The sequence below is a fragment of the Echinops telfairi genome, unplaced genomic scaffold (genome assembly GCF_000313985.2).
Source record: "Echinops telfairi isolate 266 unplaced genomic scaffold, ASM31398v2 ScPeMD7_7469;HRSCAF=8507_1, whole genome shotgun sequence".
Taxonomy (NCBI): domain Eukaryota; kingdom Metazoa; phylum Chordata; class Mammalia; order Afrosoricida; family Tenrecidae; genus Echinops; species Echinops telfairi.
The window spans coordinates 57910011-57921542 of NW_022111373.1; the positions used below are offsets into that span (position 1 = coordinate 57910011).

General features: G+C 41.7%; 1 protein-coding gene across 1 annotated transcript in view; it reads right to left on the reverse strand.

Moving 5' to 3' along the window:
- Window positions 1-11532, reverse strand: part of ADGRV1 (adhesion G protein-coupled receptor V1) — a 675247-nt gene that overhangs the window by 412098 nt on the left and 251617 nt on the right. Inside the window, exons 69-71 of the mRNA XM_045285199.1 lie at window positions 9689-9863; window positions 5796-5931; window positions 9-901 (exon numbers count right to left, since the gene is read on the reverse strand). Coding sequence (XP_045141134.1) covers window positions 9-901; window positions 5796-5931; window positions 9689-9863 — 1204 coding nt within the window. The remainder of the gene's footprint in view (window positions 1-8; window positions 902-5795; window positions 5932-9688; window positions 9864-11532) is intronic.

Below are 11532 nucleotides of genomic sequence, written 5' to 3' on the forward strand. Positions count from 1 at the left end.
ATTTTCACTTGCCCATGTCAGGGTGGAAATCCCATAGACATCAGGTAAGGGCCATGCATTTGGTTCTTCCTGAGCACATCTTTCTCCAAATGTCTTAACTATTACACTGACATTGCCAGCAAATCCACCAGTCCTTCGAATAAGAACTTCAGCGACGTTGAGTGTGCCATTCTTCATGTCCTCTTCAATGTAAATAACACGTGGACCTACGCTAAATGCTCCAGGAATAAAAATATCCGCAGTTACGATGTCCACAGCAGGCTTCTCAGACGGTGTGGCTGTCCCCGAAAGTGTGACGATATTTTCAGGTGTGGCAGGTATACCAGTTGCTTCAGTAACAATAGCAGCGATTTCTGTTGGCTGTGGAACAGCAGTTATCCCCTGGTGGTCAGGGGATGTGGTGGAGTCAGTAGCTGCAGGAACAAGAGCTGTGTCAACTGCAACCATCACAGTTGTCTTGGGATAAGAAACATCCATTTCCACTAGCCCATCATTATCCAATATTGTGATCGTTGCCACACTGAAATCCAGATTCAATCGTGGTCTCCAATTGGCATCAAACTTTTCGAGTCCGCTAATTTCTACTGATGTTAAATTGATATAAAACATTTCCTCTACCTCAGGAAGCTGGTCGTTAATAATAATTATTTCAAAATCCACCTCAGTTTGGAATTTTTTAAAAATCAGTTCCCCGTGTTGAACAGGCTCAAAGTCTTCCATTGGCTTCGCACTTCCTGCAGTCGTTTGATAGAGAACTTTAATGAGATCACTGTGGAACCCAAACAGCCTCTGTACATGCAGTCTGATCATCCGTATTTCCTCAGACACAATGACATTTCTTGAACTAGGAGAGAACTGAAACACTCCCATTGGTTCAATTTCAGCCACCGTAAATCCAGATCTAGAAAAGAATAATTTAACGGTGAAATAACTCACGAAAAATACGAATACCACTGTAAATGTTTGCTTTTCATATGTTTGAAAAGTTATCCATGAGGGTCCCCCTCCCTGCCATCGAGTTGATATCTGTGGAAAAAACAGAAAGATTTCTCCCAATTCATCTCCCCCAAATATATGTTAGACTTGGGACACTGTTTGCTGCTATGGTAAATGATTGTCAAGTTACCTCCCTGAAGGCAGTCAGTTACCAGACTACTGTCTGGTCCCACAAGTAGGGCCCACTCCCTCCCTAAAGGCTTGCAGTCATCAGTTTGGTCCCTGCAAGGTGGGTGTACACCCTACTGATAATGGTTTCTATATTGAGCCAGAGAACAGGTCAAACCAGCTCAGTGACACCCAAAGTTAGGCTGCCATCCTGAAACTAGGATCCGCCCATCTTGTCACATGTGTACCCCCAATCCCTCCTCTTCCTATTATGTAGATACCCCTAGGTCACCCCCCTCCCACTACTGTATTACCTATAGCACAACCCTTTCCTGTGACATATGTCTTCACCTGTAATTAGGGGGCTTGCACATCTCCAGAGAATACAAAAGCCTTGGTTAGCAATAAAGATCTCTCTCTCTTCACATGGACCACCAAGTGAGGGCTGAGGTGAACATGCTACCATGTTATGTGTCTGACTTCATTATTTCAATCTCTCTTCTATCTCTCGTGCTCTCTAAGACTTTACTATAATCTTTACTTATTATCACTGTACAGTTGCACCTACCGGACCTGGGATGATGTGTTAGGGGCTGGTTCCCTCACAGATGTCTATGTGGTAGTTACATAATTTCATGTCAACGTGAAGATTAATAAAAGTGTAGGGGTGGGGTCTAGCCTATCAATCAGAACACAGCCTGATGGTGCCTCCTTGTGGCCTGACCTTCTAATAAGGAGGGCCCTGGGAACGTCCCCCTTTCTGCCTTCACCTTCCTACTGGCTGATCCTGATGGCAGCCAGAGCCCTGGAGCTGCATCCACCACCATTGGATCCACAGGACTTTGCATCTACAGGCCTGTGATCTTCCTGCATTCTGCATCATTGCATGTGCCGCATGAATCTGAAGAGGGACTTATGGGCTAGTATTTGATTTATAGACTTGAATTGCACTGGGCTAGGTTGTTTCCTTGATAAACAATTACTTCGTGACATAAAGCTCTTTCTTAGACCTCTATGAGCATCTCTGGATTTGTTTCTCGGGCTAACTGGCCTAACACAGTCACCTCATAGCAACCTGTAGGACAGGGCCGAATTGCCTCTGTGAGTTTCTGAGACTGTAACTATTCACTGGAGGAGTATTGCCCATCGTTCTACCCCGGAGTGTCTGGTGGTTTTAAACGACTTTGGACCATGTGGATCACAGCTATGCCACCAGGGTTCCTACTGCCCATGGGGCAGCATATTAAAAATGGCATGGCTTTTCATCTATTTTAAAACTGTATTACTTATGCATGAAAGTCTATGAGCATAGGAAGTGTAAGAACTGGAACTGCCATAGAGAAGGAGGTGACCAGCAAGACTCATTAGCTAAGGGAAGAGCACACGGGTTTCTGGTCTCCTGTTCCAGTCAGCTGCGAACAGCTCACCTGGAATTTCAAGCTCTCTTGTTATCCTTACTGCACAGTGTACCCAAATCTGTGTGATGCTCTCCACTTTCTCAATTGTCTTTTCATCTCTGACCAGAAATTGTGGCTCCTATGCTGGATGAGGGCAAACGCCGTAAAATGCCCAACTGCTGTTGTCAAAGGCATTGGATCGTAGGACCTTGAATTGTGTTCTGTGACCAGACACTTTAAATGGCATATGTAGACTAGAAAACCACATTCGATGCTGCCTGCCCATATCCTACACACATACACACACATAAACATGTGTACTTGAACACAAGTAAGTTTGCCTCACACATTTTTTTCCATAAGGAAACAGAAGTATGTAAAGATTAACGATCATTCCCCAAATCACACAAGTAGTGGTAAAGTCAGGAATAAATTCACAAGTCTTCCTTTCAGGACTGGTCTCTGCTAGTCTGTCAAGCTCAACCCAGGTAAAGGAAAAATGAAAAAAAAATTAACAATCCCCCCACACACACACACAGATACCCCAAATTTCTATCTTTCTTTTCTAGGTTTCACTTTGCTTAACAAGCTCCAATTTTTCCCTCATTTCTGGAACCAAAGAAATTTATTAAATAATCACTAAATTATACAAAATGAAGGTAAATGTTAAATGTATAAGTGCTAGAGGGGGGTGAGGAAGCCTCAAGGAACTAGAGGAATATTGTATGTTTCATCAGTGCTATACTGCACCCTGGTTTACTCATCTCTTCCTTGTGATCCTTCTGTGAGGGGATGTCCCATTGGCTACAGAGGAGTTTGGGGTCTCTGCTCCGACCCACCTCATTCTCAACAATATGGTTTTTTGTATGTTTGTTTGGGGTCTTCTGAAGCCTGTTACCTGATCCCATCGACAACTCATGATCGCACAGGCTGGTGTGCTTCTTCCATGTGGGCTTGTTGCTTTTCTGCTAGATGGCCACTTGTTTAACTTCAAGCCTTTAAGACCTCAGATGCTATATCTTTCGATAGCCGGGCACCATCAACTTTCTTTATCACATTTGCTCTTTTGTCTTCAGCGATCGTGCCGGGAGGGTGAGCATCATAGAATGCCAGGTTGTTAAAACAAGTATTCTTGCATTGAGGGAGGGCTTGAGCACAGGCCCAAGTCGTTCCGCTACCTCAGTGTGTTGCCATATAGACATATGTATAATACATATATGTAAAAACATATATATATTACATATATAATATATATACATACATACATATACATAATATATATAATATACATACATATATATTACGTATACATATTTTACATATATGTAAAAACATAGGCCAACCCCTCTATTTTTATGAACTAATATAGTTACCTATGTACCCGCCTTTGTTTACACCTCTATCCATAGTTTTGGTTCCTAGATCTATCATCTGTTTCCTTTTCCTTCCTCCTGACCCACCATCATGCATGCCTTTCTTCCACCTCTTAGTAATTCCTCTTAGAGATATTGCAGTTGCTCCAACTCCCCAAGAACCTCTACGTCCTACTCGTTTATTTTAATTCCCTAGTTGTTCCCCTGTCTGTGGTGTTTGCTCATCACTCCCTTGCCCCACTTCCTCCTCCCTGCAAATCCTTCCAGAACTGTTGGTCCCATTGCCGTTTCCTCAAGCTTGCTTCTCATGCCTATCTTATATTTGTAGTCAAACCAATAAAAATGGAGACAAAACAAAAGATTGAATAAAAAGAGGGAACAAAAACTAGCAAACAAATGAAAAAGCATACATAATTCCAGGTCTGTCCGCTGACATTTATGACTATGTCCCAACCAGTTCTGGGGGGTTCAGGAACGGCCCCTTCTAACCTGAAGTCTATTTGGGGGGCTCCTGGGTTCCTTGAGGCATCCTCATGCCCCACTATCATGACCCCAGTTCTGCCTTTCACTTTAGGCTAGAGCAGAGCATGTAAACTGGTACAGATAAGAGCTCGTGATATGGAATTCAGTTCAGATAAACCTTCCAGGAACAGAAATTGGAGTAGCAATAGCAGGAGGGTAGGGGGAATGTGGGAAGAAGAGGGGAGGAAGGGGGAATCGATCGCAATGATCAACACATAACCACCCCCACCCTCAGGGAGATGAACAACAGAAACCATGGGGGAATGGAGACACCGGTCGGTGTTAAAATATGAAATAATAACAATTTATAATTTATCAAGGGGTCATGAGGGGGGGAGGGGAGAGGGAAGGAAAAATAGGAGCTGATACCAAGAGCTCACAAAAAATGTTTGTTTATAAAATAATGATGAAGTAAAAAAGAATAAAATAATTAAATGAAAAGTAAGTGTTTATAAAATAATGATGGCAATATATGTACAGTATGCTCCATACAATTGATGTATGGCTTGTTATAAGAGCTGTAAGAGTCAATAAAATTATCTTTAAAAAGACAAAACTCTCTCTCTCTAATAATATATATATTATCGCTAATATATATATATATATAAAATCTCTGTTCAAATTCTGGTTTCTTTATTTACTCAATAGAAGACCTCAGGAAAATTGTCATCTCTGTGTCTTAGTTTTTGTTGTAATAATAGAAGCCACAAGCTCCCCAAGAGTGAGGGCCTCTATTTTTAAAATGTACACTGGATACGGGTAGCAAGCCTCATGTGCTGACCAATACGTATAAATGACCCAAGTGCAGACGACAGACAGAACTTCAGGTTGTCTTGCTCCAATTGGTGGTGGGGGTGTGTGTGAAGTGGGCAGGTGGAATGAATGGAACATAAGTCAAAATATTACAATTGATGAAAAGCTAATTCTGGTTTTTGTTACTGTCGTCTTAATGTATTAAAGCCACTATTATAAATATGACTAGCTACCAGTAGCCGGTCCAGTTGTCAGGGCATGGCAGACCTGTGTGGAACTGCACTCTGTCAAGTTTTCAGTGGCTGACGAATTAAAAAGAGATCACCAAGTTTTTCTTCTGAGGCAGCTCTGAGTGGACTTGAACCAACAGCTTTTCCACTAGCAGCTGAACACCTTAGCTGTTTGTCTCATTCACCGAGTCCTCGTCTACAGCAGACTAATTCAATTGAGCCAGAGATCAAGATAACCTCATTAAGGCCAGAAGTATGACTCCCTTAAAAGGCATCCCCTCACCAATCTCCCCCCACGGTATCTAAGACACCACAACTTTAAAGAAAACTGATGCTGTGGCTCTTTCCGTTTTGACCAATACATTCCAGATAACACAGGCCAGGAAGCTTTCCGTTAAAACGTGGGTTGTTCTTACCGAAGTTGAGCTCCTCCGGGGGCACTGCTCTCCATGCCAGATAGGTGAACAGCAAAGGCCTCTGGTCGACCTGGGCTGGGGACTGTCCACAACACGACTTCTTTACTGTGTTCCCCGTGCGAAAATGAGAGGCTCCCTGGGAGCAAACGAGAGAGGAAAGCATGATATCACCGCTTAGTTCTTCTTACCTTGGGGCTCCATCTTTTAAAAGACAGTGAAATCCTTTCTTAGCCAAAGTCTTCTTTCAGTATGCATGATACAGTATGCCGAAATGACGCACAGAAGGCTCCCTAGAAGACCATAGCTTTCCAAACTAGCACCTCCTTTTCGGGGAAAAAAAAAATCAGAGACATCCCCTACCCACCCCAAACCCAGTAAGTAAATTTTTTTTAATGGTTGTATTAAGGGCTCATACTGCACTTATCACAATCCATACATACATCAATTGTGTAAAGTACATCTGTACATTCATTGCCCTCATCATTCTCAAAACATTTGCTCTCCACCTAAGCCCCTGGCATCAGCTCCTCATTTTTTTGCCCTCCCTCCCTGCTCCCCGCTCCCTCATGAACTAAATATTTTTTAATAATAGCTCATAATCCAAGTTAAAAGACACGTTTGTAGCCCACCTTGATCACTCCAGCACCCCACCCCACCCCTGCAAGGGGCAGTATCACACAATTTGGGACACGAGGGAGGACTCAAACCTTACTTTCAATCACCGTCTTCCTACATTTAGCTACTATTTTTTTCAATTATATTTTTCAAAATATAGTAGGGTGAGATTTGTATTAGGCAATCTGGTTTGAATTTAGTGTCAGGCAGGCTCTGGTTTAAGTTCTAGCACTAGCGTATCGTTCAGAGATGCTTATCGAAGTAGTTTGGCATCCTGTATCGTAATGTATGTATATTATTTTAAATTATTTTAGACAATGGTATAAATCTTGTAGAATGAAATCTAATTGGTGAGTTCCTAAGTATTTATTGTACTAATCACTTTACTTTTCATTAGGTTTGAAAATGTTTATTAAGGGCTCAAGTAGAAAGAAAATGTTTTGAAAATGAAGATGGCAACAAATGTGCTTGACACAATGGATGTTTGTATGGATTCTAATAAGAGTTGTATGAGTCCCCAATAAAATGATCTTTTTTTTAAAAAAGAAAAAAATGTTTATTATACAAGCTCAAATACATGGGAGGGATAGTTTGAAGATATCAGTATATGAGTGGGGGGGACCCAAAAAACCTAGATACATTTTCCAAGCTATGTATTTAAATTTTGTTCTGAAACAACCTTATCACCTTCAAAGTACTCTCCATTACACTTAATACATTTGTCAAATCTGCAATTCCATTCTAGGAAACATTTTTCAAACTCATTTGTTTGGATGGCTGACAGCACCTCCCTCGTTTTTTTCTTCACCTCTTCTACATTATCAAATCACTGTCCTCTCATGTTCCTCTTCATTCACAGAAACAAAAAGAAGTTGTACAGACTAAGGTCAGGTGAGTAAGGTGCATGGGGCAAGAGAGGCATGCTGGTTTTTGTCAAAAACTGGCACACTGAGATGGCTGCATGAGCAGGTACATTGTCATGGTGGCAAAACTGGTCCTTTTTTTTGTCGCACTGTTATGCATTCTTTTCAGAAACTCTAAATAAAAGGCTTAATTAGCAGTCTGACCTGGTGAAACAAATTCTAAATGCCAAGGAGACGATATTTTCATCCATTCAGGAAGTTCATGGACACCCAGAGGAGGTTTATCATCAATTGACACTTCACCTTTTTTTGAAATGAGAAAAACACTCAAACACTTGAGATTTTTCCATAGTGTTGTCATTGTAAGTTGTGTTCAACATCACAACAGTTTCTGTGGCATTTTTCCAGAGCAGGAAATAAAATATCACAGCTGCACGCTGTTCTCTTAAATCGGCCATCACAAAAAACGAGGTTCAAGCAAAACTGCCTTTACGAAAAAATTCACTGTGACCAGAGAGAACCTTACCAGGTGACGCCACTGGGTGCGCTAACTCAGAGCCAGTAGCTTGATGCCCACCCAGTGAGAAAAATGCATACTACGTAAGTTCTGCCCAGTGGAGCTTTTTTTCCAGTTTTTTTGGGGGTACCCCTTGTACTCATATTATTTGGGAACACCTGTCATTTTAATTCATTCAACTTGTTAGTTGACTAAACCTTCATATTCATTGCCTAAGTACAAAATCACACATGAGCTTATAGACAACATTTCTACAACAAAAATTTTACAGGCTTACTAAGTGACTACTAATGCAAATAATTAAAACTAATGATATAAAGCTGTGCATCACATCCAGGCTGACAGAAGGCACCAAGGGGTGAAATAATAGTGTTTCTGAGGAAGAAAGGAATAAACAATGGACAAGAAAGATTACGAAGTGCCTTTAGTTAAAGAGATGTGCCAAAAGGACGATAAATCAGAACCAGAGTTTGGTAAGCAAGAGCAGGGGTCCCCATCCAGTGGTGAAAGAAACTAGTGCAATGGCTGTGACGTCTCCCGGTCAAGCATCTGAGCTCATTACATTGACATTACTGGGATACCTCCTGGGACATCACAGTGTTGTCCTCTGGACTCTCCCTAGTCACACTCATCTTAAAGACAACTGTTTTCATTCCTTCTTCTCTCTCCGTGAGGCCACAGCTCTGGGAATAAGTGAAAACTAATTTATCCTCCCTGAGCAACAGGATCTCGGCTCACCATGCAGGATTTAAATGGCATTTGTCTCATCACCAGCAGGACAGTGAGAATCAAAGAGAATGAACCTCAAAGATTTTGAGCCTTCTGGAGGTCCTTTATAATGGGTATTGCATTGAACTTTCTATAACGTCGTACAGGTCAAAACCCACTAAACATTCACATCCCTACCTGTCACAGAGCTGATGGAGTAATGGAAATAAAAATAGATGAAGCAACATCTGCCCTACTGTTAAAAAAATATCCAGATGAATGTGACTATCGATCAAAACTACCAAATGTTTTCTAAAATCTTTTTTTTATTGTCTTCCAGAACTACATTTTTTTTTCTTTCTTTAGAAATACTTTTAACACACACCTAAGGTAGAAACTGAAATGTCTGCTTGCTGCTGCTGCTCTTAACTGCCATCCAGCAGGCCCCAATTCATGACAGCACCAAACACAGCAGGACTGGACCACTGTTATCTGTAAGGCTTCCAGTTGCCAAGACCTCTGGGTCATATCTTCCTAGTCTGTGCTGATCTGTAAGTTTCAGTATCATAGCAACATTCAAACCTCCACAGAGATGAGTGATGACATCACTCAAGGTCTATCGGCCAGGACTTTAACCCAGGTCTTCCACATGAAATAGGGGAATCCTTACACTGAACCACCACCACTGCTGCCCAGTGGATTGTGACTCATGTGTACCAACGTAAAACAGTCCCTCAGAATTTTCAGTAGCTAAGTTTCCAGAAGGTGGGGATGGTTCTGTAGTGGGTTAAGGATTGGGCTACTAGCCACAAGGTTAGCAGTTCAAAACCACCAGCTGTTCTGTGGGCAGTCTTTCTTTCTGCTGTGCGTAGAATTGCTAGGCGTTGGAACCTAACCACAATGAAGGAGCCCTGAAGGTAAGCAATGAAATGCTGGACCGCTAAATGAAAGACCAATGGTACAACCCCCGCCCCTCTCCGGCTGCTTGCTGGGAGAAAGATGTGGCATTAGGCTTCAGTCAAGATTTACAGCCCTGGAAACACCATGGAGGCATCTCTCTCCCAAGGGTTCCGATGATTCAGAACTGACTTATTCAAGAAAACAATAATTGCAAGGTCAAGGGTGCTACCAGGGACACACCTTCATGTTATGCGAGACTTCATGTTAATCAAAGAAAACTGATAACTCACCCAGTTTGGGAGTCATGTTGCCGACGACAGTAAATTCGGGAATTTCTGATCCCGGAGCATATCCGGCGGTCCAGGCAACCGTGAGAGAGCCGTACGTGCCTCGCCTGGAAACCACCACCCGGCTGCTCCCAGCAGGGATGTCCGTGAGCTGAAAAGCAGTCGACTCAAATCCAACCTAAGGAAAAAATGTGCTTGGGGTATTTATTTCTCCTTCATGTTTTCTATTTCCTGAAAGAGTAGGCTACATGACATCTTTCTTTTGTTTATAGAATATGTATTCTTATATTTTAAAATATACTTACTCAGAGGAAATGATTAAGAAATGACACTTAAGAGTTAAAATTTTATTCTATCAGATTATAGTTGCTAGAGGAACCCAGTTTTATTTTCATTATCAAATTGTACCCATCGGAGTGAATAATAGCCATAAAAGATTAATGTGATAATGATTAAATAAGGAGGGACAAGTGTAATTTAACAGGGCTTATCTATGGATTTTTCCAGATTCTAATTTGCCCAGATTGAAATTATTTTTAAAAGATATAATAAACTTCTTCATTTATAAAATCAGCAAGATAAACAAGACTTTATCTTAAGGCCCTTTTCAGCTACTTAATTCAATGTGATATTTTCTTTCCATTGAGGATCAGAAAGATTGAAAAAAAACACCCAACAAGCGACGATCTTTTAATCCTCAATAAGTACAATTGTACGGCAGCACTTGCGCCAGGCTTCTTTTCATCACTGTGGCCTCACACTGGAAGGAGTAAGAAATAAGGACATTTTCACCATGGCTTCGACCTGCGCCGAGGTTTCCACTCCACAGACAGCGGCCGTCCTCCCGCCCCCCTCTACCGGGAGAGCCACGTCCTGGTGTGCAGTGGTTACCTGCTCAGCAGCTTTACGAAAGGTCAGGGGTTTGAACCCACCAGCCACTCCTCCAGAGAACTCTGCTTCCAGAAAGATGTACCACCTTGGAAACCCCGTGGGCCCAGTCTAGTCTATTCTTTAAGGTCCCAGTGAGTCTGAGTTCACTCCACACAGGGAGGTGATATTGGGAGAATCCGTCTAAAAGCATAAAGCCCCCAGTTTGCTCTTGGTTTTCACTTGAATTTTCAAGTACTTGGACAATAATCTTTCCTGAAATGAGATCAACTAGAAGATCTATATCAGCATCAACCAAAACTCAAAAGTTGAAGAAAAAAATGGCAATATCAGTAAAAGAAAAAGGCAGATGCTACACTCTAACTTAATGACTTTCATGAGCTGTTTCAATATTTCGATCTTCAATACTGAGGAAATGCATGGACGCTTTGACTACAGATGACTTGCATTAAAATTTCTAGATCCACAGGACTAGTTAGATTTTTTAAAATTTATTTTTAAAATAATTTTACTGGGGGCTCATACAGCTCTTAAAACAATCCATACATACACCCCTTGTGTCAATCACATTTGTACATTTGTTGCCATCATCATTTTCAAAACATTTTCTTTCTGATTGAGCCCTTGGTATTGGCTCCTCATTTTTTTCCCTCACTCCTCCACCCTCCTTCCCTCATGAAGCCTTGATAACTTATACATTATTATTATTTTGTCATGTCTTACACTGTCCAATATCTCCCTTCACCCACTTTTATGTTGTCCATCCCCCTGGGAGGGGATTATATGTAAATCATTGTGATATTCCTGCTCAAAGCATCCAATGCACAGAGGACCATAGGGCTGGCACCACCATGATACACGACATTGTTCACTGACCCAGAGCACTAAGAGGGACAACACTGGAGGCACAGTGTGCGAATCATGCCTGATCTGACCCCACCACAGCATGGCAAAATGCT